Source organism: Montipora foliosa, chromosome 4 (assembly GCF_036669935.1).
Source record: "Montipora foliosa isolate CH-2021 chromosome 4, ASM3666993v2, whole genome shotgun sequence".
NCBI classification, from domain to species: Eukaryota; Metazoa; Cnidaria; class Anthozoa; order Scleractinia; family Acroporidae; genus Montipora; species Montipora foliosa.
The window spans coordinates 984,419-1,012,292 of NC_090872.1; the positions used below are offsets into that span (position 1 = coordinate 984,419).

General features: G+C 40.0%; 1 protein-coding gene across 2 annotated transcripts; it reads right to left on the minus strand.

Annotated features, from left to right (window-relative positions):
* Positions 1-1,216: 1,216 nt before the first annotated feature.
* Positions 1,217-27,874, minus strand: LOC137999494 (uncharacterized). 2 transcript variants are annotated; one of them, XM_068845264.1, is made up of 24 exons: positions 27,586-27,874; positions 25,319-25,431; positions 24,300-24,380; positions 24,119-24,206; positions 22,711-22,971; positions 21,361-21,501; positions 19,129-19,253; positions 17,414-17,934; positions 15,802-15,898; positions 15,324-15,405; positions 14,879-15,093; positions 13,612-13,794; positions 11,169-11,222; positions 10,074-10,220; positions 9,751-9,875; positions 8,071-8,161; positions 6,371-6,561; positions 5,953-6,242; positions 5,788-5,849; positions 5,500-5,592; positions 5,248-5,406; positions 3,807-3,875; positions 2,995-3,063; positions 1,217-1,402 (listed from the first exon to the last, which is right to left on the minus strand). In XM_068845264.1, the coding sequence occupies exons 1-24, from the start codon at positions 27,619-27,621 to the stop codon at positions 1,330-1,332; spliced, it is 3,366 nt and encodes a 1,121-aa protein (XP_068701365.1). In that variant the 5' UTR covers positions 27,622-27,874; the 3' UTR covers positions 1,217-1,329. The 2 variants fall into 2 exon arrangements, with proteins under 2 accessions (XP_068701365.1, XP_068701364.1); XM_068845263.1 differs by having other exon boundaries at positions 1,219-1,402; positions 17,414-17,937.

Sequence of the window (27,874 nt, forward strand, 5' to 3'; positions counted from 1 at the left end):
TTTGTTAAAGGAGAGCGTACGACTTCAAGGCCTATAGCGACAAAGAACGAGGAAAACCAAACCATTAAAAAAAGATCTCAAATTGTGTTTCAAGAAATAGGTGGGGGGAGATCAAGTATGCTCAGTGAACGGGATACCAGAGGAAGAAAGTCCTTTAAACAGTTTGCCAAAGGAGACGGTCGGCATACGCACAGAATCAAACAGAAGGAAGTCTACATCTTCACGAAATAGAACTGGTGCTATTGTGGCAGGTCACGATTTTCTCTCCTCTCATTTTGCCACTCCATCACAGTATAAGTGCTTAAAATGATTAGAGAATATGTCAAATGACATATCATACAGTGATTTGAAGTTACGCCCGGCGCACAATAGAGCTATCAGCTAAACAAAGTGTCACTCCTGACTGTTGGCGTAAGCAAGTTCCCCCAGTGTGCGGCGTCATTTTGTTCGCGCGTGCCATCGACTCCAAATATTCAACATGTTGAATAATTTTGCGCTCGAGTGAACATTTCCTCCAACGGTGCGCGCGTGCAAAGCTATCAGCTTATACGCATGCGTGTTACAAATATTTTCAAATCAAAATGGCGACATCAACACTGCTACTTGCCATTTTGATTTGAAATATTTAGTAATACGTATGCGTATTTGCCTCATATTGTAAGCTCATTGCTCTAGAGTGCGGCGGGCTTTAGAATGATCATCGTTCGAATGATAAAATTTAATTGTTAAAAAAAACTTTCCTGTTACAAGAATATCAATTACTAAGTGAAATGCAAATAGAATTGTCTTTATTGTTCATTGCAGTTGAGTAAACAATTTGCGCGCTTTCAACTAAGGGTTTAAAAAACCCATGCTTGAAGGGGCATCGAACCGATGACCGTTCAATAGACCAATAGACCATATTCCTATTCCCGGTATTGGACTGGAACTAGCTTGCAATGGAGGCTAATGCGGGGGAATATATTAAAAGCATTTGCATTTGAAAAGGTTCCCCCGCATTAGCCTCCATTGCAAGCTAGTTCCAGTCCAATACCGAGAATACGAATATGGTGCGGCTATTCGGCTAACTCATTGTTGTACCCAATTCAAATCTCTAGGAGTTAAAATGCGTTGTGTTTTGCATTTGCATGATAATGTAGCATTCACATTTAAATGATATGGTAATACTTGGAACAAAACGTTTCATTTCCAAAAGATTTGAATTGGGTACAACACTGAGTTAGCCGAATTGGTCTATTGCATTGCACATCTCTCTATAAGTCCCGCTCATCTCTGGCGTTTCTTTACATTTCTTTCCAACGATTTTGATGCTCCTGGTAAATAAACAACTTAACTGATGAATGCTGTTACCTTCTCCTTCGATTTCCATAACATTCGACGAACAAACCAGCCTCTAAAATATCTAAGGACACGAAAAACGAATCATGACAATGAAATGCTCTGTGAAGTTGGGGGGGGGGGGGAGGGGGAGTTGAGGGGGGAGGGGAAGGGGAAGTTTGTTTCAGGGCCTTTACTAGTATAATTCATCCAGAACACGGAAGGAACGCGCACCGGTGGCTTGGTTGGTTGACCATCGGAATTCCATACGGGATGCGCGGGGTGGAACCACGGCCGGAGAAATTGCAACCTCGTTCTCAGGGTCTCTCTTCTCTGCGTCCATAGCCTCTTTTTCTCAACGACAATGGAGGCAGAGAAGAGAGACCCTGGCACCGAGGAGAAATTGCTGCCTTTTCATTAAAGTGGTACTATGATCCGCTTTTTAAACTAAAAAGTAAGTGACCGAAGTTTTAAGCATTAATTTCAAAAAGGCACTTGTTTATTTTAACTGGAATTTCCCTATGTAATTGTCCGCCATTATTAACTTTAAAATCTTAAGAGAGCTGAATCCAGGAGAAATCACTCACTAGTTTAAGAATGCAATGCGTTTGTACGCGACGGAATTATTATGCAGCACGGGAGTTTCGGGCTTTCAGATTTTTAAACTCGTGTTTTGCATACATAATAAGCTGCGTTTTAAGCTATGGAGTGAATGACGTCATTTTTCCCTAGATCCAACCCTCTGAGGTCCAGTCGGTCAGTTTTGAACGTGTGTATGACAGACCGTGAAATACATCACTTTCACTGGTAAAAAGCCTTTGGATAAAAATCGAAGCTAAAAATTTTGCCGGGCAGGTGTTAAAGGGAGTGATGTTTTGATCATAGTGCCACTTTAATTTCATTAGCAAATGGTTAGACTTTCACGTTTTTTTGACAACGACTATTAACTGAAAACCCCACGTCACGGTCACGTACAGGAGGAGTGCTTTACTTGGTCTAAAACCACTCGGCTTCGCCTCGACATGCAAGTTTATTGAACGGATCCAAAAACATTCCACAAAGAGCGTATCCCTCTGGAATCCAAACAATGGTGCAAAATGTGAGAGGAAGATATTAGCAGACAAGAAAAACAAGCCGGGTCTTTTTAATATTCTTATATATAAATAATCCTAGTGAGGAGTGTTTTATCGGGTTTAAAGCTAATGCCTGTGACGTTTTATCGGTGTCGTGTTTTTGAAGCTGTAGGGTAGGGTAGGGCACGAAGTTCCCGGTAATGTGCAATCTGGCAATGTGTAATCTGTACTATTCTTTCCGTGCAGTAAAAAATGGTGGACCTGGTGGTGACGTCTCATAAAGGATTATGGTGCATGAGGACCCCTTTGGCAGAAAGAGCCACAAATCAATGTATTGGACTTTGCCAGGTGCTGGAACAAGTAGATGTAGATAAGACCCTGTCGAAAAGTTCCGGAATGAAAATAAAGAACCCTGGGAATAATATGACGAGACACGAAACGCGATTTGAAGAGGCTTGAAAATTCGAAAGGAAATCCTCCACGGTGAATGAAGCACACTCCTTGAAGCATTTACTTAATTCGTTACAACAATCGAAAGTGAAGAACACGTTTTTAATGAAAAGGGCGCGTAAACCCATTTTTTAAACAGCCTTTCTGTCGTTACCTTTGTATTGTGATAGCAGCAGCTTTCTTTTCTGCTTTCGTTGGCCCCTCTGGCGTCGGATGAAACACACTAGAAAAAATGACATAACAAAACGTGTCAATATTCGCAGGCAAAACTTCGCTCAACCTAACTTACACTTAGAATTCTGACATCATAGATTATCAATGAGCGGTTTGCACGATGTGCCGTTGGCGGTAGATTGGCAGGCGTACCGTCTTCTTGAGATGAATGCACACCTCCTTGTAATCAAGATTTTTGTGAGCTTTGTGCAGTGCAGGTGCCGACGCTTGAAATGTAATACAATGCACTATGCTTTGCGGTTAAACGAAATAGACCAATTTCGATATGTTAAAATTCAGTCCTAAACAAAAGGCATCATCTCGAGGCTCTGGAGAATAAATATAAGGATTTGTATGAGTTTATTCCCCAGAGCCTCGAGATGATGTCTTTTGTTTGGGACTGAATTTTGATAAATCGAAAGTGGGCCATTAAATTAACAACAAGTGGCCATGCATGTGGGGGCCATAACCGAGTGTTGAAGGCGTCCAGACTTTTCGTCTGCGACATCAAGTTTTATTCAGGAAACCTCTTCCAGTCTCGCACTGCTCTTGAGAAGAATGAATTCATGAACGCAAGGTCATGACTTTGTGAGTTAATATTGCCTGACGGTCTTCTCTGGGAAAGAACCTTTGTGATCCTATTTCATTCAATCCAGGAGGGATCTCGCAAACATAACAAGACGTAAACCACAGATTGGCTGCAAACCACCTCTTACACAAATTAAGAATGACAACCCCTAGCTAAGTACTCACTCGAATATATGTTGATGAGCTTGGATTTGTTTTATTTGCTGCTCTTGTTTCTCGGCATCTCTGTTTTGTCTGCGAGAGAAAAAGTTCAAGACGCCGAAATGTATGATTCCCTTTAGAAACTCTCACACCCTTCCATCAACACTTTAAATCTCGTTCGCAGCTTGAATCATAACATGGGAATAAATAACACTTTATAACAATCTATTTCTAAAAGACAGCCAATCAAAAGTTCCAATTAATTTATTCAAAATTTAGTTGTGAAAAGAGAACAAAGGATTGTGTATGATCAAGCTAATGCGCCGATCAACTCGAAACTTCAACACCCCCCTCCTTCCCGGGCAAACCCCGGGAATTCGAACTTTTGAAGATTGGATCGTTCAGAGAGTTATATTCAAGGTTTTGCTACTCACTTATAAAGCACTAAATAACTTAGCCCCTGTGTATATCAGTAACTGACTTGTGCGGTATGAACCATCAAGGAATCTAAGGTCAACTGACAAATATCTTCTACGAATACCTCAGACTCATCTGAAAACTTATGGAGACAGGGCCTTTTGGGTTTCGGCTCCTAGGCTACGGAATGCCTTACCCATGGACAATAAGCTTAGTCCGTCGGTTTCTTTATTTAAGAACAGACTAAAGACGCATCTTTTTAGAACTACTTATTATTAATTTTTTGTGTATTATCTTTTTATGCATTTTAAGTTTTTTCTTTTGTATAGTTTTTAATTTGTGATTGTTAAGCGATATAGAGCTTTCTGTATATATCGCTATATATATAAAGTTATTATTATTATTCAAATTCCCGCCCCCTCGGGCCAAAATGGTGTTCAAATGTCCTACCCTATCGTCGGGTTTGTCTGTAATATCCCACTAAAGAACAATCGCTGTCGGCTCCTGTCGTCTTTAGTAAAGACCTTTTGAAGATGTTTTTTATAAGCCAATCACTCAAAAATGTTATATCTCTTCCTTTAAACTCTTCCATCTCGTCCAAACACGTGTTTTATAGCTGTTAGCGACTTCGGCGCTCGAAAAAAAATCATTTGAAATCTGACACTTCCGGTTGAATTTTCCCCACCCCACGCAGGCAAAGGTCAAATTCCCCACTCCCCGGGCACAGAAGATAGTCAAATGCCCGGGGTTTGCCAGGAAGGGAAGGGGGGGGGGGGGGGGGGTGGAGATGTTCAAGTTTCGATTTGATCGGCGCATACCATGAAGCGATGTCAATGTTCTCGCTTTTGAAGTTTCCAGTGTTGCATAACCATTCCATCTATATATATCTGAACCATGTTCTGTTGAAATAGGAGTGCTGCACCGTTTGAAGAATCGTGTCTCGCCTTTGTTTCCTCCTCTCTACCAGAGGATCTCGTTCGATGGAAGATGAAACACACAAAGCACGACGTACAGTATGAAGTAAAATTGTCATACCAATGACACTCACATAAAAAGAGCGTACTGATTTTTCTGCTTTCTGGCGTCTTCTCGCTTCTTCAAATCCTGTTTGTATTTTCGAGCCCATTCTAAGTCACGTGAGCTTGGAGTATACTCATCCAATTTCTGTTCCATTTGTCTTTTGCGGGTAAGAAATCCCCGAAAGTTGCTGCAAATAGGACGGGAGGTTAGCAACTACAGATAAAACGCATGGTCCAAAAACGCAAACCATTAAGTGTATTACACTGAAAAATACACGAACCTTTGAAGAGTAATGGCAGCCTTACGCTGCCGCTCCACATCTGCGACCCTCAATTCTTTCAAATACCTTCTCGCCATAAAGCCTCGAAAAATCCTAAAAACATAAACAAAAAAATAACCTTCTTCACACACTTCATGGAGTCATGTTGGTCATGGTGGGATAAAGGAGCTAACAGCTTCAGTGGCCAATAAATGAAAGTAAAGAATGTATCGATTCATCATCTAGTTGAAGCCGGATAAGCCAACGGCAATGCTATACTAAAGTTTGGGTAGTTGTGTGCGAGCTTACCTTTGTATATTAACCGCTGCCCAGACTTCTCGCTGTCTCATATAGTCTTCTGTTAATAAATACTGCGGGGGAAACAACAGTGCAACAATTTATTTCTGAAATGAATTTATGATGTTAGAGACACGTGAATCGAAAAATCACGGAAAAGCAGAGAATACTTATTACGTCTTCATCCCAACAGAAGTGATTGAAGCTTCTAACTGTGAAGTTTGGAGTGTTTGAGCCGTGATCATGAGAACTGCAGACGCTCAGAGCTGATGAGGGCCTGGAGGAACGACCAGCAGTGGGGATTGGAATCACCTTACGAGGACCGGCCGACGCAGACGGACGAGCAGCCGACAAAGGGCGTGGCGAGGATGGCCGAGCCGTTGACGAGAAACCCGGTGAGGAAGGTCGAGCCAACGACGAGGGACGCGGTGAGGACGGCCGAGCCGACGACGAGGGCCGTAGAGTATCTGAGAATCAAACACACACAATTTTGTATTTGCCCCTTGGGCATTCCATAATACCTATTTGAAACAACAGAAATCAAAATGGGCGCCGTGTCTGCAAAAAGGTCTATTAAGGGTCAGCTTCACAGTACCTCTGGTTTTAGTAATTGCGCTATTATGGCTGTTGTCTATGCTGCCCGCTGATGGGGATTCGATGCCTTTCTGTTGCCAGGACGCTATAGGTTCTTTCTTTTTGTCATCTGGACCGACACGGTGTCCTTCCACCATCAACGTTTTGTCTTTTGGAATCCGTACATCGTAGAAGCGAATCTTGGCATCATCACTGAGGTAATGAAATTAAAATACTCATCCATATTCAATAGCCGTTTTGACCAATCGGATAAATTTCTCTAGACAAGTGAGCAAGTTGTTATATCCTAGTAATTCACCCAACAAACGTAACAGTCCGGGGAGGGATTTGAACGTGGCCCCAGAGAAATAGCGGGGTAAATAGATGAACAATAGGATGCAAATGAATATGAAGCATTATATAATGCCACTGGTGGAATCACGGTCTTCCGGCTGGCTCTTCTGTGCACTCTTAGAAATTTGCAACAATAACGGTCAGCAAAGGTTACATACCTCTTACTAACCGAGTTCGAGGTCCGTACTGTAAGTTACGGACCGAGTTTTTTCCCGTCGATTTATGGGCCATAAATCAACGGGAAAAAACGAGGATCCGTAACCGGCTTACAGTACGGACCGAGAAAAAAACGAGGTTAGTAAGATATTTATTATATCTCTGAGGTTAACCGGCGCGCGGGCAAGGAAACTAGTCAAAGTGAAGCGGAAGGTTCAACTGCCACAAAGAATGCCGTGCCAAAATCCCAAAAACTAAATCTTCTTGGCTGTTAAGTTTGAAATAGTTGCTTGCAAGATTCAAAAAGTTTTCAGTACAAGTTTATGCAACAGAAATGACATGAAAAACTCGCTAGATGATGTTTTGTCGAAATTTTAAATTTAGCGGGCTGTACAGCGGGCCGCACTGTAGAATACGGCCCGCTAATTTAACCAATTACAGCGCGCGTACTGTCTGAGAGATATAATAAAACATCTTATTATATGACTAGCTCCGTGAGCGGGCAAGATGAACCAAATCGCGCGCTCTGATTGGCTACCCGAGCGGGCAAGATGGAGCGATACTGCCCGCTCGGGATTTCTCGCTTGGTCCCGCAAGATCAAAGATCATTTTTTGGTGTTTTAAGTCATATAATAAATCCTTTATTGACCAAGATTGTTCGGTCAAGATGACTGGATATTGGCCTCGTTCTTTTTTTGCGTGTTTATGGACCTCGACTTCGTCTCGGTCCATAAACACGCAAAAAAAGAACTTGGCCAATATCCAGTCATCTTGACCTCACGCTTGGTCAATAACTCATACATACTATAAGCGCGACTGCGCGAATTTTTGGCTGTGGGCAGAGTTCACATTCTTGGCGCTGACCAAAAGATAAGAGATAATGGACCGACTACAGATATGGACATGGAAGATGATTTCCGGCGAAAAGTGTTCGCAATTTGTTTCACGGACCAAGGAAACTCCTAATATGGGCAGTAAACAGTTTGATTGCCCAATCATTTTACTGCATTTCACATGACGTCAAAGCGAAACTTTCCAGAAAGTTCCATGGAGAGATGACGTTGTTTGCATCCGCGTTCGCTATGCCAATGAAAATTTGCGCTCGTTTGTTTTTGTTCGATAAGCCAATAAAATGTTTTGCATTTTTGTTTACGTTCTGTTTTTGCGTTTATTCTTCAAGGTCATATGAAAGTCGCTCTAACTGTTCCTGACCTGGATCCAGTTTGACCTTTAGATGTCTCTCGGTAAAGACCATGCTCTCCTTGTAAATACCAGTTGACTGTTGATGGATTCTCGCACTCTCCTGTGAATATTAATTCATTAAGAGACCAATTGACTTTTAACCATGCGAGGTTCAGTTAAATTTGAGGCGTCCACAGATAAACTACGTAAGAGTAGGATTCTACTCAGCGCAATCGCCTGCTAATTGGGCAGCTTCGTTCCACTTCCCATCAAGCTCTTGGAATACATGGGAACCAGAATGACAAAGACGTGCCACCCATTTTCATACTTTCTTCATGCGTCTGTCGATGTATTGCGCAAACTACTCGTTAATTAAGTGAATTCAAGTCCTCTAACAAAAGTGATTTCTACATGTACCTCGCATCCCATACTTATGGCTGTTTCTTCTCAGTTATTTTCAACCAAGTCTCTCCCTCATTTGAAGGATTATTCTTAATTGTCAATTTCTTCCAAGTGAAGTATTATCGTTCATTTTGGACACTGAAAGCTTGATAGGGATCATGGGAAATGAACATATTTCTTTTAAAAGCCGAACGCCATTCTCTGGACTCGCAGGACTCGAACCTGGGAACGTGTGATTAATAACCCCTTCACTTAACTACCAGACTACCACATCACTATGTGCGAGGATGTCACTTTTTATTAATGTCAATAATTGTTTCTTCCAAAAGTGCCGCTGTAAACGTGTATTAACACTCGCTAAGAAGCAAGCTTACACAGTGAAAAATGTCGGTTACCCAACTTCAAGATAAAGCTGACCATTTTAAAATCAAGCTTCAGACTTAACAGCGATGATTTTATATATATACTAATCAGTTTTGGTAAATAATCGGCACATTTTCTTTTAGTGGTTAAGTGAATAAAAACAGTTCCTTCAAAGTGGGTGCTCCGGGTTCAAATCCGGCCCAGAGGCTGCTTTTACTTTTTTGCTTTTTATTTGCTACCACAAGTCCTGGGACAGAGTAATCTAACTGGAGGATTATACTTCATTTAGAGCAAACTGACCATGAAGGATAACCCTTCTTTTGAGAAAGAGATCGTGTTGTTATTTTAACACCCTGAGGGTTGGTCCGGCCTGGGTTCGAACCCGAGACCCCACGGATGACCAACTGTGCACCGGTGGAATGAATAGGCCATTTCCGAGTTCATGTTTGCTTTCTCTTCAAAGCGAGTCTTAAGTGCAAAGTTCTGTTGATGATGATAGGCCTTTTTCGACATATTAAAATTCAGCTTGAAAGAGGCTTAGAGGACAAAGACAAAGGAAGGTGGATGATATGCAATTTTTTTTCACATTCATTCCGTGTTTCTATTGTCTTTGCCCTCATTGCCTCACTATCAAGCTGAATAACTGATATTTCGAAAATGGCCTATTAGTTGTACTTTACATATGAATGAAAACTAATTTTCATAAGAAAAACTTCGCACTTAGACTCGCTTTGAAGAGGAGGCTTTGAAGAGGAGGCTTTCACACAATCCATCGAGCGAGACGCGATAAAGCAGAGGCGCGAGGAATCGCCACGCGATATGTGGGAACGACAAGCTCGCACAGCGGCAATTGTTCCCTCTCTTCTTTTTTTGTTTTCGCCTCGCGTTTGATGGACTGAAAAACAGAAATGTTGCTTGTTGTCAACCTTTATAGAAGAAGCTCACCCAGTCTAGGTCCAACAGGCTGGCAGATTGGCATGTATTCCAGATTGTAGCTATAGTCAGCAGTGGCGTTCACATGAGTTGGTCCGTAAATCAGCCTGCCGGTCTGTGGTAGTGCTACGCGGTCACTGTAAGGATCCAATACGTGAGAATTAACGCAAATGTTTGGAATTAAATACGCTGTTACCAACCCGCTACAGAAAAACGGAGCATCTGTCACTAGTCACAACACTAAAATCCGAGAAACAATATTTACACACCATAGTAATAACAGTAACTGTTCTTTTAAGTGATATTGAATATTGACCGTATGGACAAGTTCTCACATGTTTCTTCTATCCGCTTCACCCAGATGTTTGACCAGCACAAGAGATGCCAGGGTCCTTTTGTCCAAAGACCGAGTGCCGGTTGGCATTGTGACCTGAGACTGGATCGTGGTTTGCTTTCCTCCACCACGTGGAGACGTCGGGGACCTGAGAAAAGTACGACAGTCCGCCATAAGCGAGAGTTTAGAAGACTCATATTTTAGTATGAAAATGACAGAAGAGTAAAATGGGCACATGTGTTCGTACCTCAAAACAATGTTTAAATTTAAACATAAAAACTCGTAGCTATGTATGAATATTGATATATCGAACGTGGCCCAAAACATTTCAAAATGGCGAACTTTCGTGCGGGGAAGCTCGCTAGAAAAAAGAATAGCCGTTTTCAGAGCACGGCAGTAAAGAGCAAAACGGGAAACTATGTAGACTCTCGCAAAACAAAAAGTCGAGTGATAGCCTTGATGATGCTAAAGTGTCATTTTAGTCCGAGAGTGAAATCGGGGAGACGTGTTGTCGAGGGGTCGAGCTTGGTTTGCTTTCTGTTTTCTCCTAAACGAGGTTGGTGACCTATCTTTTTTTGGCATAATTTTATTCTCTTACTCCTCCTCTTTGCGCTGTAAAAAAAAATTAAAAAATTAACGTCAGAAAAAAAAGTTACAGGGAAAAAAGTATTCATAGCCGTCATTCGTGGACACAAAATTGTCTCCTCGAGATCACGCACCCGAGGAATCTTTGTAGTCAGTGCCTTTTGAAGACGTGTGCCTGTGTCATAAAACAAACATTAAATTGTTCCTTTTGAACAATACAATACACCTGTTTTGTTTTCAAGAACTACGTCAAAGCTGTGCTTCCTGTTCCTGCAAAACGTAGCGTGAACCGATGGAACAAACTTGTCTTTGATAGATGAAGTCGCAATGATTAAATGAGTAACTTGAGCAAGTTATATATCTCGCAAACGAGCTTGGTGACCTATCTTTTTAACTGCACATTTCGAGTCACCATAATGTAGGGAAAATTCGAGAAAAGGTTAAAGAAAATCTTACGACAACTTCTATTACTAAGGCAAAAATAAGCCGTAAAGGGAACTGTGGTACTCACTGTTTTTTAAGTCTCTTGAGGTATGTTCTGTGACCAAACCCGTCGTCAGTCCACCTGTTTAGAAAAGAAAACGATAACTTTTCGAATCGCCATACTACAACAAAATCGACGGGAGACATCCTCCCAGCTTACGATTGGCAAAAGCTCAGCCACAATTAAAAAGTGTCCAAAAGTCCAGTGTTAAAATAAAAATACAACATGAATTACTTAGTCAATTTACCTTGACTCCAAAACGCCGCCCACAGATTAACGCCCAGGTATAAGCAATTAAGTGCCGTCCAGAAGGAACAGACGGGCATTTACTCAATGCGGCCCTTAACCGAAATATTTTCTACTTAACAACTGTAATAGTGACCTAAGAAAACCAATTTATCTAAACTTTGAATTCCTTTAATTACCAATGAATGAAAATTTTGAATTATCAGGAGACACTGTCGTCGATTAAGTGCTTGGTAGCAGCAAAAGCGGAGAGCCTACAGCACGACAGATATACGCGGCGTTGAAAATCTACTGAGATGCTTTACGCGGCTTTGTTTATGTTTTCATTCAGTGTGAAGCAACGAGTGGGAAAGAAATAAGCGACAAAAAGCTACAAAGAAATACTAGAAAAGCTGGCCAGTCGAATAAAAGATATATTTGCAATGAATAAAGCGCCACTGCCGCCCTTGAACTTATAACATGTTATCGGGTCAGTTTCGGATTGACTTTGTCACCTCACGCGGCTCACGTCGCAATAAATTTCTACAAAACAAATTTCAATAAAGTACATTCAATACTGATCACCATTGTTGATAAAAGTACTCGTTTGTCTTGTCTTTGAAAATAACAAAACATAATATATACTATTCATTGAATATACTTTTCCCGGCAAATTTGTTCACTAAGGCTCTGCTGCAAACGTTGCCATTAACACTCACACAACAAATTGGGTACCGTTCAATTCGGGAATATTTTCCGGAATGCTTTCAACTGCCAACCAAACCAAGGCATCTCATCCAATTGTTATATGAAACAGTAATTGGAATTCCAAACAAATCTCAAAATAAAATAAGTAAATATCCAACTATTAATTTATAAAGAGATTACAAATGTCACTCGGCTTACCACGAAAGGACATCAGCAAACTTAGTTTTATTTAAAAGTTTGTGGTATCTCAATGAATCGATTTGGGCTCTCAGTGATCTCGAACTCAAATTTCTGTAAATATACCGTCTTTAGCGGCTCACTTCGTGGCCTTTTCTTGAATTGATTGTCGGTGGTGGGGCGGGACAGGGAGGGGGGGGGGGGGGGAGGTCAAAACCTTCCACTTGCCGTACCTTTATGTCCCGGCTCCCACCCTTTCAGTCCTGCTCCCGTCCCCTATAAATTAGGGGACTCAAAACACATCTTGGTCATTCAGCTACCTAATTCTTAAGTGACGACGGTCTTAATTGTTCCAACTTGCAGTTCTGAATTGTCTCGTGTTCTGATACTGATACACGTTTCCTGGGGCGGATCCAGGTTTTTACAAAAACCCCCGGGAAATTTTGGAATTTTTAGTCCTCGGAAACGTGTTTTCAGCAATCAGTCTGGAGTTTGTTGGGATCATAAAGTCATTAAAATAATGGAAGTGGGATATGACGAACTTGCAACGAAATGTCAACACGTAGTGAAATATTTAGTCCGTTCTGATTCACGGTCATAAGGAGCAAGCTCCCAAGAAGGTGTTCCTTGCACGGACTAGGACCTTTTACTACCGCAGCGAAAAAATACTAAGACCTATTAAAATGATCGTCGACGACATTTTAATAATCAAGTCGCGTCGCTTCGCTCGTCTTGCAGCAGTTACGCGACAGCCGCTTGACATTTCAAGACCTATGACACAACCATCGTGAAAGGGTTTACAACTTCACCGGAAGTAAGCCTGTTGTTCAGCCCAAGCGCGAATTTTTGTTTGCTTGATTGCTAATGCAAGTCAGATATCATTTCGGCTCTTGTTTTTTTAAGTATTGTAACGCACTAATAGAGTAGCGTTTCGCATTTCTCTCGCGCTTCTCACCCTCTTAGAACTCCTGCATCCCGCCCTTTTCTCTCCCGACTCCCGTACCCCTTCCGCCCCTATTCTCCCGGGCTCCCGCCCCCCTGTCCCCCTCCACTCGGACCAACTGCTCAGTCCTCCAACCGACGTTGAAACTCTCGCGAGTTGCACTTAACGACAAAATATGTCGTCCCCAATAAACTATGATAATGTAGCTGTAGTAAGAAGCACTGAGTAAGAAAAAATCCCGATGGATGTCTACGATAACGAATGATTTAAAGGAAAAACGCACCGACGGAGAAATGGAGGTTTCATATCATACGAAACCTCCGTGTCTGCGCGCGGTGCATCTCGGTAGACAGAGAGTCGTTAATTCAATGAATACTGTAATTTCCTACTTCAGCATCACACGTCAGATTGACTCACTGATATCTGATGGTATCGGGTGTAACTGGTCCTGATATCTTGTAGCTCTTCGTTACAGCAGGCTCTTGCGACTTCTCTTGTGGAAAGTGTACGGTGTAATCCCTAGGGTTTCTCTCAGGGGTAAGCTTCGGTTCCCTAACTTTAAGTTCCATTGATTTGCTTTCAGAATTCTCCGCGGCCGGTCTGTCAAAAGTTAAGGACAAATCAAACTTAGGTTAAAGAGCGTCCAAGAGGAAATGGTCAGAACAGCAAAAACAAGATAAAAGTCAATTCAAATGCTTGACGTAAAGGTGTGGCCAAATCATGAAAGGTGAATGAATTTCGAGGCGGCTGAACAATTTCATAATACACTCCTGTTGTTGTCGAAAAATTAATTATTCTATAAAATAAACAATGACAAAAAATGGCACGTAGCACGACACTAGAACCTTATACCGAGATACGCAACCTCTTCCCGAGAAGAAACCTTCTAAAATTGGAAGACAAAGTGATCTCTAGCAATAGAGAATTTCCAAGAGGCCCGTTAAAGTAGCCCCTAACTACAAAGACTTACTAAAACGAAATTATTTCGAGCTATAGAGTTACAAGAAGTCAAACAAGCAAAGAAGGAACAGTTCAATAATTCCTAGGTACCTCGACGATGTTTCGGGAGTATAGAGATCCCATAAATGACAAACACGTAACCGTTTAGTGGTTGATGAACAATAATCCGAAGCCCAGAGAAACAATTGTTGCGAAAGACCGTTCAAAGAGGACGGCAGGTTTGCCATGCCAGCTTTTGGCGGGTTATTTGTTGTTTTACAATTTGCAACAAAGCTTATGCTAACACTTTATTTTGTACAATAAACTTTACACTTCTCAGAGCAAACAAAATGCCATCCGTCGAATTCCTTAATATTCTTGATAAAATCATTGTCACGAACTAATTTAGTAAAGTCATTAATTAATGCAATCCAGGCTAAAAAATTTTCTTGTGGAATGGAAATTTTATTGGCTTTGAAGACGAAACCGTGATTTATAGATTTTGTAAAACTGAGAAAGAAGTCAAAATCACAATTACGCTTGGGAGTCGAACGCAAAAAGAAACTGTTGATTACATGAAAGCACATGTACAATTGTCACGAACTCGTGCTCTGTCTGATTGGTTGAATATTGGTCATCATCATCTCGTCACACGTAATCATAAATATACGGGGGGACGATGCCAGGGGACGGGGTATGGGGGATGGGTAAGGGAGCAAGGGGGTGGTCTACTCATAACACAAACCGGGAAGAAGAATTCTCATTAGCTGGAATTTCCTGCTCATTTAGAGACAAGTCGCCTGGAACATTCCTTGATTCAAAATTCGTCATAGGACTGTCTAATGTGCTTGATGATCCCTCACTAACAGGGAAGTGTGATTGAGCATTTGGTGGTATTGTAGATGGAACTCTTATAACGGGCTGTCTGTGTCCTGATGGAAATATTTGCTCTTTTATCACCTAGGAAAGCAAACAAGACATTACGAAAAGCTACTTGCTTCTGTTACTTGTATGAAGAATGTGAACAGGCTCTCCCGAAGAATGGCGCGCTGTCATTTGCTAAAGGAATGGGCTGAGCCAGAAAGTCAAAGCTTTCGACCCCGCGGCATCTATCGAAAGAAACTGATCGTTTATACCACACTTGAACAATACAACCAGTCAATAAATCAGTTATTTCAAAATGCACCCACCCTTTCCCGGTCGTGTTCCATTTGTGCACCGATGGGAGTTACAAGTCCAAGGACGGCGTCAACTTTGATAACCTCCTGTGGACTAAAAAAACTGATGATCTCAAAAAAGTTGCGGCTCTCTTTAACAATTAGTTCACACTTTAGCGTAAGTGTGTAGAGTTCTGGAGAATACGGAAAGTTTGAAGAGCACGAGAGAAACGTTAGAGTTCAGCAACTGCTTCACTTGTACCCACACTAAGAGCAGCTTAAAGCATAAGAAAGAAGTTTTGTTCCCAGTTAATTCCCAATTATTCGATCAACTCGTTCTGTCTAACAGAAAAGCATGGAATTTAAGCCCTACAAATTTTAGAATAAGCACAAACGTTCAGTTCGTATTGACATGGGTAGTAAATTCTGATCAAGCATTAGAAATTCCCTAAAAATCATCACGGCGAGTCAATTTATGTGCTAAGATTTCCGTTGATGGGATGAGACTTACTAATTGTACGGCGCCGTCGAATGTCTAAAGTGTTTCCCTGAACTGGCACTCGATCGCTGAAGGCTGTTGTCCGATCGGCTTCTCACGTGACCGTTAGCTGTGAAGAAGAAGCCGCGAAGTCATTATTGTTGTTGTGTTGCAGATTGCTCAAGAAGTCACTCTCGTCAAAAAGAAGAGGCCTCGAAATTCTTGGGTAAAGCAATACGAAAAAAAAACCGAGCAAATGCAGCGAGTTTATCAGCGCAAAAACTTGCCACGTCCAGTTATCTTTCCAATGTCTAAATTCATGAAAACAACAACCATCGATAACGACCATGGTAATGATTACGATGTCTGTGTCAATGAAAGTAATAGGCTCAGTTTACATGGTGCTAAAATTATGAGGACATTCTAAAAATAACGCGTATTAAAAACTAACTTAAATACACATAAGCTGATGAAACTAAAAGAAAACACAGACAAAAGATGAGAACGATAAAATATAAAAGCTCAGACTCTTTGAAGGCAAACTTAAAAAAATAAGAAAGAGAGAAACAGGGCTCGCGGAGAGGGAGGGGCTATAGCTCCCCCATTTTTTTTACGGTGTTATTTTCGGCTTGACCAAAGATTTAGTAATTTACACTACTCGTACATATACCAAGCCCTAGCCCCCTACTTTCAAATGTACTCTGCGGCCCCTGAGAAATGATCCTCGCAGTTATCTGGACACCTTAGGCAATTGTCTCTTATAGCTATCTGAAAAAGGTGTCTATAAAGGGGTGCCTCTTCACATAAGTGAGAGGATCACTTCTCTCTTTCGCCTATAACCCGCATTTCAAACACATGTATTTCTTAAAAAAAAAAAAAAGTTTTCAACTTGAATCTTAAAACAACGACATTTAAACAGTCTTATATCCCAAGGAAGATGTCCAGAATGAGGAAAAACGTGACCACCAAAGCTCTCATGCTTGTTGGATGTGGGAAAGGGGTGATGAGCTGTTACTGACGTGAGGAGCAGCAGTCCATCCGTTAAATGAGCATAAATTATCTCCTTGTAATCTCCTAGATTTAGTATATTTACGTTGCCACGTAATATTGCTAAAACATTACAATTTTAATGTAACTGAATGCGCTTTTTAAAAATATTATTATTATTATTATCATTGTTGTTATTATTATTATTATTATTATTATTATAATAATAATAATAATAATAATAAAAGAATGAGAAAGGTGTTCATTTTGATACCTCAAGGGCTCGGTGGCTAATGAGTGGGAATAGGTGATGAAAAAACAAGACAGCTGTGTATCTTGGTGGCTCAGTGGCAAGTTGGTGACTGATGACCCACCAAGCCAAAAACAACATACACCCTGGCTACCTGAGTGGAGTCACCCCTTTAGCGAAGATAAGTCAGGGGTACAATGGGTAAAAACAATGGTTCTGCACGCCCTGAAGTGGCGGCGATGCCGCAACGCGAAAAACCACGGCCCGTTTTAACGCAAAGAGACGTAAACGAGAAGACCTTAGTCTCATCAGCGCTGCACTAAACAATGTATTAGGGCTTTTGACAGCACGAATTGAAAAAGGCCAAATTTAACTTCTAACCCGAGCAAGGAAGACCAAGAGACTCACCTGGCGAATACATGATTGAATAACTTGGTATTACATCAGAGGTAGAAAGATCGTAAGTCCCGACTGGGGACGCCTGCACAGTCTTCCTACTTTCCTGAGCTTGTTGCACAGGTTTCCAACTCTTTTCCGCATCGTTCATTAACGTGACGGTTCCATTAACAATTTCTACATCAAGCTTCTTTTGCTGTGAAGAGCCCAGTTCACTCACGTAATTATCGTAATCATGAAGAAGCTTCTTCTGCAAGAGTTCATGTTGTTCTTCTAAAAGAGCCTCTTCTTTTTTTTGGTTCTCAAGTATCTCCTCCATCTCTGAGGGAGAAGCATCTTTGAGCAACTCATGTGGAGTTAGTTTCTCTCCTGAATCTGTGTTATCAGTAATTTCGGCATTTCTACCGCTCGTCTCGACCTCTCTGATGGTTTCATGAGGAATGACTTTGTCTTTTGCTACTCTTGAGGACAATTTTACTGACGGTTCTTTTACAATGTCAGAGCTGAATTGGGGCGACAAAGGAGATCTAGTTCTACTGCAAACAAATGAAAAAATGGCATAATTGGCAATGATGGCAACATGCCTTTGCAAAGCATGCACTTGCTTTTGGAATGACCTTCCTCTATATTTTTGAAACAACACGTCCAATTTCCATCCATGGATCGTGAAATGAATCATATATGAAACGGCAGATATGACATCAAGTGAAGCTCTATGATCCTTGCAGTTCCATATATCATTTCATTCAATGATGAAATGGTATATGAAATGAATCATATGAACTGCGGATATGAAATCAAGTGAAGCTATGATCTTCGCAGTTATGAACGCAATTTGTACAATTGCGTAGAGAAGCAAAAATTCAGGACTTCAACGGGCCGTGACCTCGCGATTCCGGTGCGACGCGTCGCACCGGAATCGCGAGGTCACGGGACAACCTAGAACCTAGAATCGCGAGGTCACGGGTTCAAACCCCGTTGAAGTCCTGAATTTTTCAGGCTTCTCTGCGCAATTGTAAAAATTGCGTTTATAACTGCGAAGATCATAGCTTCACTTGATCATTTCATTCGTTGATTCATTCATCACGGGAACATTTCCACACATATATGACCAGCTCCCAACACCAGTGTCTTCATAGATTGGTTGGTTAGAGGTCATGGGTTCAAACCCCGTTGAAGTCCTGAATTTTTCAGGCTTCTCTTCTCTGAGCAACTGCTAAAATTACGTTCATAACCTGCAAGGATCATAGCTTCACTTGATTTCATATCCACAGTTCAATATACGATTCATTTAATATATCATTTCATTCGTTAATATAAATAATCATAACTACCAAATAATACAATTCAACAAACATTTTGAAACATTTTTAAATGTTACAAATGTTGTAAATTGGTTTTGTTTTGAAAAACAAGAAACACATTAAGTCTCTAATTCATAGAACTCATTATTTTTTTTAGTGAAAAGATTATTGATATTCATAATTTACAAAAAAAATGTAACATATTATTATCATGATTATCACCTGCATGACAACATGACTACTCAGTGAAGAGTATACTCATTAAACTTCTAAGTGCAAGAGCCAAACACGACAGATAGAATATTAATTTCATTGGCTAACAACAACAACAACAACTGAACAACTGAACTCTTGAGCATGTGCTGCATGCCAATGAAGTCACATGACTAAGGCAAAATGACTCAAGATGTTTCATTGGCTCACCTGGAAGGCATTGGGGTATCCCTTGGCGATGATGGGGGTGACACCACTGGAGATGAATAAGGAGCAGAATTGCTGTTCGTTGGCCTCAGAATGAAGGTCTTAAGCTGTTGATGATTTACTCTTCCCTGCAGAGAGATAATCAGTGTTCGAAATAAGCAGTCATCCAGTCGTCCCAGAGGACCAGAAAGTTTATCGGACCACCAATACTTGGTAAAATGAAAAGCCTGGTTTCCCGAAGAAAAAACAACGAACAACCGAGCCAAAAATAGAAAATGAATTACATAAGCAGCACCCGACTCACTTGTCGGTTTTCCATCGCTAATGTCTGATAGTAGTGTGAAGTAAACAATAACTTATTTGCAACAGCAGAGCCTTTTCCCGTGTTTTGAATATCTGTGGCTTTTACAAAAAAATGCCAGATAGCTAGGGAAATGCAAGAGACAACATGCAGATGATGGAGATTGAAAAATAATGCTAAAACTTAAATCCAGGCTTCTACCAAAAACCACAGGTGCAACGCCATGTGATTGCATCTCAACATGGCGTGCCTTTCATCATTACGAGTTTCCTAACAGATGTCAACAAAGCATTTTTCAGGGCAACCAAATTTGTGGGATTAGTTGCCCGGCTTTTGAAACAGGGACAACCTATAATTTTTTTAAATTTCAAGCACTGGATAACGCGGAATTAACCCGTTGACACCCAAACTGGCCAAAACTGGCCAAGACTTACTCTGTCTAACGCCAGACGATTTTACTCGTCAATGGGTTAATGAAAAACAGATAAAACAAAGCAAATTGATCAGTGCACCCTACCACATAAACTTAAAGTGCCCCTGTGATAAAAAATAAATCACTCCCTCCTTTACTTAAATTCAGATTTTGAAAGTGTTTTTGCTTAACACCTGACTAGCAAAATTTTGAGCTTTGATTTTTGTTCATTAAGGCCGTTTACTTTGAGTGCAAGTTTTATATTTCAGGGTCCACCATTCCTCACATTTAAAACTGACCGATTAGACCTCAGAGGGTTGGATCCAGGGAAATGTGATGTCAAAGGATCACTAGCTTAAAATTTCAGTGGGTGAATGCAGCTTATTATACATGCAAAACACCAGTTTAAAAGTCTGAAAGCTCAAAACTCCTGTGCCACATATTAATTCTGCAAAGTACACACGTATTGCATTCTTAAGCTAGTGAGCTTCTGACGTCATTTTCTCCTCGATCCAGCTCTCTCAAGAACTTAAAGTTAGTAATGGCAGACCATTAAATATAGGAAAACTCCATTTAAAATAAACAGGTGTCTTTTTTAAATCAAGGCTTAAAACTCTGGTTGCTTAGTGTTTAGTTAACAGAATTTTGAATTCCAAAGAAAAGTAAGAATTGGTATTTTGGTCACACTGGGGTACTTTAAAATATTTTAAAAGTACCGCAACCCAAATATTAACATTTAATTGAAAAAAGCCTTGCCATTTAGCCAGCCACAATCTACAAAGAAAATTCATTGTTTTTAACTATGCCATTAAACGCCTCTTTAATCTTATCATGGAAGAGAAAGACCAGTAATCATATTCATTAAATTAATATAATTACAGTGTCAGTATGTTTGAGCAAGAGTAGCACACACACATCAGGAGGGTGTATACATTAATAATTATTGTCAATTAGCAAATTTATACTGGTTTAAAAATTTCAATCCAGTTTGAAAAGATTTATTGTCAACTGGTTGAAAAAAAAATCAAACCCCCAAAAAATTAAAGCATAACATGTACAAAGCTCAGGGGAATAGCTATTAAAGGGGGTCCTGTGTTGCCCATGATCCCCCCTTTGTGACAGTCAACAACATAATACAAACCATATCTGTGAGACTGAAACAGAGTAATTTATGTCACCTGGAACTTAGGTCACCTATGCAGCTATTTTGTAAATTAGGCTTGTCCCTCCTCCCACCCTCATTGCTCATCCGAAAAATTGTCAATTTCACTAAAAAACAGTGTGGATGTCGACTTGAAACTGGTACGTACCCCAGATATGAAAGAGTGTGACCTCCCCGCCTTTAAAAAATCCTAGCTATGCCCCTGAAGCTTGTTGTATTTGGTTTGTATCATCATGACCTTGTTCCAGTATTCATCAGAATAGAGCTTGTGTTGACAGTAGGTAAAAAGTCTTGACCTTCACTGATAACGTTTTAATTGCAAAAAAATTGTGCAGAACATATTTGAAACTGAAAACACACCCTAGCACTCCTAAAGATGGCTGGTGCAGTGCCTGGTCTGTTGATGTGTCTTCCCGATTCAACATCCTGATCGGTGAAGGAACCACTACTTGGGTGTGCTGGACCATATGCACTAATGCGAAGACTCCGGGTAAGAGAATCCTACAAGACAAGTTCAGTTTTATGAAATGTACAGAATCAATGAACTGTACTGTACTGTAAGTTAAAGGTCAGTGATCAGAATTCCAGTGACTCTAACTAAATAAAATGTTAAATAAATGTAAATAATTAAACAAAATATATGAAAGCAACACTAGAAAACTATTTTAATATAAGTATCTTCAACAGTACACTGGTAAAACAAAGGCCAAACTGGATAAACGTCTACATCTACATAGATCGTGTTCCGGCCAGCACTCGGCAAAGTCCAAATTTGGCTTATGGCCGTTTCTGCTTAGGTGGCCTCATACGGCACAAGCCTTTTTAGAGACATCACTGCCAAGGCAGCCACTTCTGCTGGAGAGAACAGGACAGCCACAACATTGGTGACTTCATCCCCGACTCTTCTCGAATAGTGTATAGGTTCGTTAACATCCCACAGGAAACTTATGAAGTTCAACATAGAAGATATTTTTGAGATGGGGCCTACGGTTTATAGTTCTTGTCTGAGAAGACTTGAAAGTCTAACCATTTTGCAGATGAAATTACAAAGGCAGCACTTTCTCCTCAGTTATTTTAGGATCCTGAGTGTTGATCTGGCCAGGGTTCCAACCCGCGAACTCCTGCATGACAGCCTGATGCTCAACCAACTGAGCCACCAGTGTGGGGTAACGGGTGGTAATTAACATATTCAAAAACCCATTTATAATCAGCACCTCAAAAATAAAGGAAGGCGAGGGGGAAACTGATCACATATAAAATGAGATTCATGAAAGCATGGATTTGCAAGAATAGAAGTGTATGAGAAAAACTAATAATAATAAAAATAATAATAATGAAAATTCAATTTGTTTATTTGTTTGTTTGTTCACACCCACTCTAAAGGTTATCACTTAATTTTTCAACTGCAGTTGGGCTCAAAACAGATAAATAGGCCAGGTCATCACAATTGGACTGAAACAAGCATATATTGGTTGCCCCAATCTGTATAATCCATGCTTATAAGCATGTATTATAATCCAACCATAAGAACTATTTGATTGCATAGAGATAATATTACCCAAAAGAAAGAAAGGATTTGAAGTAGAAAAACATAATTGATGGCCTTTCCTCCTAGACATAAGTGCATTAAATTTGCATATTCAAACATGTACACTTTTTGACATTACCCTAAAGCAACAGATATCATGATCTTTCATGCATGATTCTTACCCTTGCCCAATCATTTCTTTGTTGTTTAAATGCCTTGGAAGCTGACAATGGGCTTTTTGATCCATTCTGCTGCTGGGCCTCATTCCAGGTCACATATCTCACCCCCCTGCATCCCTCAACTGCAGGTGCTGTCTTTGGCCGCAGATGAAGCCTTGGAACTTTAGTAAGTTCTTCTGATTCTTCCTTACCTTCTTCTTCTTCAAAGCTTCCATATCCATCAGAGCTTGTTTCATTCTTTTCAGAACTTGGTATTGGAATTTTCTGTGGGTGGTTTGAAGAACTAAAATTCATATATATCTACATTGAAGTATTCTGCATTTGCATCCTTAGGGATGCAGTGCTCGAAATTTGAAAAACGTCCAGGTTGTCCCTGTTTTAAAAGCTGGGCAACTAAATCTGTGAGTTAGTTTGCCTGATTAATCCTTGGTTGCCCATTGAGGCCTGGGGAAACAGCTCGCCATTTGCTTCAACATCTGTTCAATTTTGTTGAACAATGTTGAATGATGTTGTCTGCTGGGGTGGGCAAATGGTTTCAACATATCATTAACATTTGATTCAAGAAAGCTTCACGAGAGGCCTGCTCGGTATTCAGTGCGAAGCTGCAGCCGCGGTAGTTCCATTGAATACTGACATGTATACATCAGTGAAGGCCGCTAAGTGCGCACATGCGTTATTACCCAACAATGTTGAAAGAGGGGGCAAGCATCTTCCGCTTTATTCAACATTCGCAAAAATAAAGAAAATGTTGAATAGTTGTTGAAGCAAAGTTCAAATGCTTTTAAAGTCATTCAACATCGATTCAACTTTGTTTCAACACGGTTGAAAGTGGGGGCAAACGGTTTCAGCATCACTGTTCAACAAAATCAAAGGGAAGTCGAAGCAAATGTTGAAACCTTTTGCCTGGGCCTTTAAAAGGAAAAAAAATCCCCTATGATTAAGCGCACACCGTTTTGAAATGCAACACATGGCAATGGAGCTTGTGTATCTGAGTGAGCTCCTATTTGGTCTGTTGTCCATCACCTACATGTTTGTGATATTGCATTTTCTTATCTGACAATGTTTTGTAAGAGCCACAGACACTCAAAAACACAGAAAAATGCTCTTGAAACCGCGGCAATTTAGTCATCATTAACATCACACCACCCTCAGATATTGACATTAGAAAACCGAAAAGTGAGTTGGGTGCTGCTTATGTAATACCCTCAGACAGCCATGACGTAGCACTAATATTACTCTACATGGAAAGCATTAATTACTGGTATGTAAAACAAGACGATGACATTTAAAAAGACCACAACCTTAGGAACAGCAAACTTCCAAAGAGGCAACAAACATTCTCTTTTTTCTTTGCACCAGTGTATATCTAAGCAGAGATGATTAATTTTATAAATTTGATATGGATACTTACAGGGGGAGATGAAATCAGCTTTTTGTTGGCTTTGTACCACTTGTAAATTTTCAACAAATCCTCATGCTGTTTATCAAAGTACTTTGTCCTACATAATAAAGCATAGCAATTTACATTGAAGTTGCTGTCAGCAATTCTTTTCCTTCAAAACCACAGTTGTTACAAGAACAAACAAACTTACGTTGCAACTTCCGATAACATCTTCAATAATGTTCCATAGAATGGTTTATCATATGGGTCTCCTTCATCATATAAATATGGTCTATAAAATTCATTTAAATTATTTACAATAAATTCATAAACACTAATAAAAAATGAGAAGCAAATTCTCTAGGTTGAATCAGTCTGACAGTTTACATTCCAATACTTCTATTCTGTTGTCAAGATCATATCCCTCTACAGGCTGATGCCATCATTTTTTCCAAAAGCCAGTGTGATTTTGGGAGAGTAAAATATAAATCTAGTGGGCAGGGAGTATAGCCTGCCTAGCTGGCGGGCTTGTTGGCGCCGGAGACAAATAATGAGCTGCGAAGCCATGTGGAAAATGGGGAGGGACGCTTTGAGATTTCAAAGAGTCTCTTTCCATTCTCTGTACAGCTTTGCTGCTTGTTATTTGTCTCCCGTGCCAACAATCCCACCAGTTACGCAGGCTAGGGAGTACTGCCACCTGTCTCCCCCACCCCCTAAATCTGAATCTTTAGATGGAGCCTTTCACCTCTATGTGATTATTGTTCCCTCTTGAAGATTAAAATAAAATCATCTGGTGTTAATACATGTAGACTGAGTAAAATCTATAGTTGGCCATTTAAGGATGATTAAATATACAAGAGCAAAGTTGGGGGCTGGACAATCTGCAAGCCAGCGAGTCATGCAAGCCATGCAAATTTGACATTTAAATCTAAGCACCCATTTCAAATACCAGTAGCGCTGATAAACTGTTGTTAAGTCTAAGAAGCCATTTTAAAATGGTTAGCTTTGAATAACTGTGTGACTCTCATGTTGGCTCACATGGCTAGCTGGCTCACACATTGTCCACACTTACCAAGTTGGACTGGTATAATAGTGAAAGACTGTTGTAATTAAAAGACATTGGCTCATCATCAATATGGTGATAATGATGGTGATGATTGTTATTGTTATCATTGATCTTATTATCATTATTATTCACAACTAAATACATTGCATGATACCATTACAAACCTCATATCCAGATCTTTGGCCTCTCTCCTTCCTGTCAGAATTGCAATCTTGACATCCTTGTAGTATTGCTCAAGAGCAGTGGTCATTGTACGAAACTCTGAGTAATTCATGAGCTACAAATGTCCAGGAGATTATTACAAAAAAATACCTGGCAATTAGGTGAGTTCCTGTGAGCCCTGGTTCTTTTATTTGGGGGTGGGGGGGGGGGGGGGGACAAAGGTCTACCTTGATTACAAGTAGAGTCCAAATTTTGAACACAAGTTATTCACTGGCTGATATAATAGGTCGGCAGCCGCCATCTGACGAAGTAGTGTAATTTCTCATTTAAGGTAACTTTGTGTGCATTCACTGAAAAAAGTTAAGCTATGCCCCATATACACCACCAGGAGTATAGCTGGAGCACATGCCTTAGTGATGTGTAAATTTAAAACAAAACATATACCAGTAGGTACATCATTCTGTAACAAAATACACATACATGACAAAAAAGACCAAAAAAATATTGACCTTACATTTATACAAATAAGAAAAATATAGTCAGATAGTCATTTTTCACAATACAGTCATTTTCCAAAGGAAAACATCTTCAGCAAAGTTAATTTAATTCTGTCGTTTTATAAATAAATTACTCTATAAAAAGGCCTGGTGGTCAGTTCTGAGATGTCAACACCACCACATATGACATTCATTGCACACTGAGTTATTGATTTAAATTGACTGAATATCGTTGCGTTTAAACTTATTTTTTAGTCTCTAGGCAAGCATAATGCACCACATGCAATGGGTAACAAACAAAGAACCCAAAGTTTGTGTTCTCCAAGGATTTGATGGGATTTTAAAGGGGATCATTTCTAATTAGTGAATTTCAAAGTGAATTCCAACGCATGTGGCACTTAAACTACTCAAAACAGGACCACGGCTTCTGTCAGTTATCTTCAATGAAGGGGTGACTCCACTCAAGTAGCCGGGGTTTATGTAGTTTTTGACTTTATAGTGGTGGTCGTCAGTAAACAACTTGACCCTTAGCTACCAAGATACATAGCTTTATTGATTTTTGATCACCTCAATAGACCATAGTCGTTTTCTCAGTATTGGACAGGAACTAGCTTGCAATGGAGGCTAATGCAGGAAAATTTTTTCAAATGCAAACACTTTTTAATATATTCCCCTGCATTAGCCTCCAAAATTTGCAAGATAGTTCCAGTCCAATACAGAGAATATGAATATGGTCCATTCCCACTGATGATTCACTGAGCCCTCAAGGCAGCAAACCTTTCTCATTCTTTTGTAATAATAATAATAATAATAATAATAATAATAATAAGAAGAAGAAGAAGAAGAAGAAGAAGAAGAAGAAGAACAACAACAACAACAACAACAACAACAACAACAAGAACAAGAAGAAGAAGAGGAAGAAGAAGAAGAAGAAGGAGGAGAAGAAGTTTATAAGTGCAATTAATTACATAAAAATCGCAAACGCTCTTGTAACAATATTATTACGTGGCAACATAAACAATGTATACTAAAACTATGAAATTACAAAGAAGTAATTAATGCTCATCTCTTAAAAACGAATTTAAGAAAAGAATTAATTGAAAAGAATTAAAGAATAAGGTTATAATGATCAACTATTTTTTTGTTATTATTTTTATGTCTTATATAGTCCCATTGCACTGACGCGTCTTCAAGACCATAACCAGCTGCAAAAGTAATGAAGCCCTGTATTTTTAAAAATGCTAAAAATATTTGGCTAAGTTTCGCTACTTATGATATCTTCTTTAATGACAAGACGTGATCATTTAAAAAACTGGTGTGAATTAAATATAAAAAGTGATCATAGGATATCGGTGTAATGCCAAACTCCCCGATCAATTTTCAGACCCCTGGCGCAAGTATTGTTACTAACAGTATGCTATATTTTAGAATTGCACAAGGTACTTGGGTAAGTTTGGCTACTTCTTACGTCTACTTAATAAGACGTCATCATTTAACGCACTGGTGTAACTAATATCAAAAGTGAGATATCGGTATAATGCCAAACTCCTCGAGCAATTGTCAGACCCCGCGAAATTATTGTTATTACCACTGTGCTAAAGTACGTTGCATCAACTATTAATGAGCCTTTGGCATTGCTTAACAAAGTAAAAGCTAACGTTCAAAAAAAGCCAACTCATAACTGACGAAGTCTGTCTGAAAAAGACATTGCCCTCGTGTGAGCTATTTGGTGAATGTTTCAATTACCACAAAGCTCACTCTTAAAAAAATACCTTCGATCTCCGCAAAGTTCTTATGTCCCTCTCCATTATTACTTTTCAACATGCCACAGTCCCTTCAGCAAATAATTTGCTCTCCATTCGTGGAAGCAGATCACGACTCATCTTCTATCCCATGCGAAAAGGCCTGTTGCGTTGCTAAGATCTCGTCTCCTATACCTTCCTATTTCACACATGAGCGAGTTTATTATGCTATCTTTGTGCCCAATATCTCAATGGAATGTGTTAACGCCATGTTTACCTACCCTACCAAGGGCAAACCGACAGCAAATATGCACTGTGG

Bases quoted from the DNA above. Each gene is read 5' to 3' on its own strand.
- LOC137999494 (XM_068845263.1), bottom strand. From the start codon at position 27,621: ATGGAGAGGGACATAAGAACTTTGCGGAGATCGAAG. The intron at 25,432-27,585 runs GTATTTTTTTAA...GGACATTTGTAG, and splicing joins GAACTTTGCGGAGATCGAAG to CTCATGAATTACTCAGAGTT. The intron at 8,162-9,750 runs GTGAGCTTCTTC...TAATATTCACAG, and splicing joins GCCTGTTGGACCTAGACTGG to GAGAGTGCGAGAATCCATCA.